We start from the raw sequence: 3,208 nt of genomic DNA, 5'->3' as shown, positions 1-3,208 counted from the left end.
TGCGTGGACCACTCCGACGCCTACCACGCGGCCATCTCGTGGTCCCTCTTCTTCCTCCTATGCCTCGTCGTCCCCGTGGCCTCCCGCCTCTTCGTGTCCTACTCGACACCCGCCCGCCGCGCCTACGACCTCGTCGTCCAGCTCTCCCTCGTCCGCCGTCTCCGCCCTCTCCTACCGCTCCGCCTCTCGCCTTCGTCCGCCGGCTACGGCCTGCCGCCGCTTTCCCTCTTCCTCGACAAACTCGTCAACGAGTCCGAGCGCGTCCGCCTGAACTACACCGCCCAGCTCAACCGCTCGTTCAAGATCCTCTCGTATTTCGTCACGCCCTGTTTCATCGCCCAGGCGCTCTACAAGGTCTTCTGGTACTCCACCGGGCAGGAGCTCGTCACTCCACACTCACATTTCCTCATCTTCGGGAGCCCCGTGGCGACCGAGTCCGTCGCGTGCGCCCTCGAGCTCGCGTCGTGGATATACCGCACGGCGATTTTCTTCCTGGTCTGCGTGCTGTTTAGGCTGAGTTGCTTCCTGCAGATTCTGAGGCTGGATGACTTTGCGGCGTCGTTTCAGAACGCGCCGGACGTTGGGTCGGTGCTGAGGGAGCATCTGAGGATCAGGAGGCAGCTGAGGATCATCAGCCACCGGTATCGGTCCTTCATTGTGAGCATTCTTGTGTTTGTGACCGGGAGCCAGTTTGTGGTGCTGTTTCTCACGACTCGGCCTGGCGCGCTCGTCAGCTGGTCCAATGCCGGAGACCTCGCGGTGAGCATCCATACGTACATTTCTCTTCAATTCTCCAGCCAGCAAGCTAGCTCTAATTTAATTAATTAGAGGCATCAGCTAGCCCTGAATTAACACACGTACAAATCTCTAAATCCAGTACTGATCAGGGATTGATATTATCGAAATCATGCGCTTTGTACGTAGTGGATGCACCAGATACTCTCATATATATGATTAGCAATACGATTAATTAATTAATGATTACTAGTCTTTAAATTTAACTAATTGTACATGTTCATATCGTGTGTTTTGGGCCCTGCAGCTGTGCTCTATAGGCCTGGTCACAGGGCTCCTCATCTGCCTCCACAGCGCGGCAAAGATCACGCACAAGGCCCAGGCAGTGACAAGCCACGCTGCAACATGGCATGTTTGCGCCACCATCGACTCCTTCGACGACGACGACGACCCGGAGATGCCCTCATCTGATCAAGGATATGCAGCCGCCGCGGTATACCAGAGGGCTGAATCTGAGGACGACGACGATGAGTCTCAGTCTGAGGATGAACTTGATGCAGCTGCTAAACTTGTGCCGGCACAGTTTAACGCTACTTCCTTTCAAAAGAGGCAGTCGTTAGGTAAGAAAATTGCAGATATTAATTCCCTCTTATTTATGTCTTATGAACTGAGGCGTGATAAATGCTAATAAATGACGCGAGGGTGATAATTGTAACTGAAGGTATAAATGGGGGGTTATCTGCAGATTATCCTTAACCATAAAAAAAACTAACTAAGAATGATTAAGATGCCATGAACTTAATCATTTTTAAGGTTTAATTTGCTATGTTATATTATGCTATGTATGCAGTGACGTATTTGGAGAACAACAGAGCAGGGATCACAGTATTTGGATTCGTGGTGGACAGGACGTGGCTTCATGCTTTGTTTATGATCGAGTTCTCTCTCGTGATGTGGATGCTAGGAAAAACTATTGGCATCTAGCTAGCTGATAAGCAACATTAATCTACAACTGAGGATGAGGACTGATCCAAGTTCAATCCCCAACTGGTTTTAGCAAAGGGATTTTGTTTGGCGAGCCCTTCTTTTGTAATTAATTAATCTGCCATTTTGTAATTAATGCTGTTAAACTGTCATGGCCTCCTCGATCTCTCTGGGTCAGTGCATGCCACGTTGGTGCTCATTAAGCGCCTAAAAATTTCTCGTTTGATTGACATGTCAAAGGAATTTTGGTAGGAATGTACATTGATAATTGATAAAAAGGAAAAAATGTGAGTTTAATCAAGGGTTAATTGTAGATTCCTCCATAAAACTGTTTTATTAGCAACTTACTCTCCGAATCTCAGGCGTGTACCTTAATATGAGGTCCAAGCTCATAACTTGCCTACCTCAACAGAATGTACTTGATGTAATTTCCATTAGCATATTAAAAACATCAATTGCAATTATCAATTTTCAACTATCTTATTAGCATTTTGCACCATTGAATTGATATTTTTAGGAGAATAAATTGCAGATAACCACACCTCTTACGTAATTTTAAGGACGTTAGAAGTGCAGTGGTTGAGATATGATAAATCTTTACCTGTAAATCTCTCAAGGGAAAAATTGCAAAATAGACCGTTTTGCTAATTATTTAGCAAAATAGACCGTTTTGCTAAATAATTAGCAAAATAGACCTTCAGTTAGTGAAATTAAACCTTAATCTTGTTTTAATATGCTAATTAAAACAGGCCAAAAAGAGGTCTATTTTGCAAAACCGCTCAGAAAACAAACGGGACTAGTAGTCCCGTATATTTTAATCACGGATTAGTGAAATTTTCTACTCAGTAGTCCCGTATGTTATGTTTTCTGAGTCACTAATCCGTGATTAGTTTGCTCTAAACATACGGGACTAGTAGTCCCGTATGTTTTCTGATCGTTGTTTTTCAAAATCGACCTTTTTTTTCCCAAAAGAGGTCTATTTTGCTAATTATTTTTTAAAGTGGTCTATTTCGCTATATATTTCATAAAAATGATTTATTTTGCAAATTTTCCCATCTCTCAATCATTATTTTCTCATTATCTTGAAATTTATGTGTAATCTAATAATCAGAAAAAGGAAATTTTGTCAAAAATCTTGAGGTGGGGATGAGGAGAAGCGAGACGAGGCTCCAGCTCCACACCCAGAATCCCACGTCCAAACGTGTGGCGAACAAAAAGATAGGATTTTCGCTGCTCTCTCTCTCTCTGTCCTCCCCCCTTCAATAATTTTGCTTCGCCCGTAGTCTCCTTCGCCCTTCACGATCCCAAACCCCGAGAGGCCCAAAAATGGCGAGCTCGATCACTCTCGTGGCCTCCTCCTCCACCTCCAGGCTCCCCTCCAAGAAAACCCACCTCCCCACTCCCCTCCCTAAACCCTCCCTCAGCTTCCCCCATCTCCCCAAACCATCACTGTCACTTCCGCCAACCCTCACAGTGGCCGCCACCGCCA

General features: G+C 45.7%; 1 protein-coding gene across 1 annotated transcript; it reads left to right on the top strand.

Annotated features, from left to right (window-relative positions):
- Positions 28–1,981, top strand: LOC109835613 (the record flags this gene model as incomplete). The annotated part of the gene is made up of 3 exons (XM_020403583.1): positions 28–759; positions 1,043–1,355; positions 1,586–1,981. Coding segments are annotated over 3 exons (1,179 nt in total), but the record flags the coding sequence as incomplete, so codon positions are not given.

The sequence above is a fragment of the Asparagus officinalis genome, chromosome 3 (genome assembly GCF_001876935.1).
Source record: "Asparagus officinalis chromosome 3, Aspof.V1, whole genome shotgun sequence".
Classification (NCBI taxonomy): domain Eukaryota; kingdom Viridiplantae; phylum Streptophyta; class Magnoliopsida; order Asparagales; family Asparagaceae; genus Asparagus; species Asparagus officinalis.
Note: the sequence above shows the minus strand (reverse complement) of the source record. Positions and strands in the feature narration are given on the sequence as shown.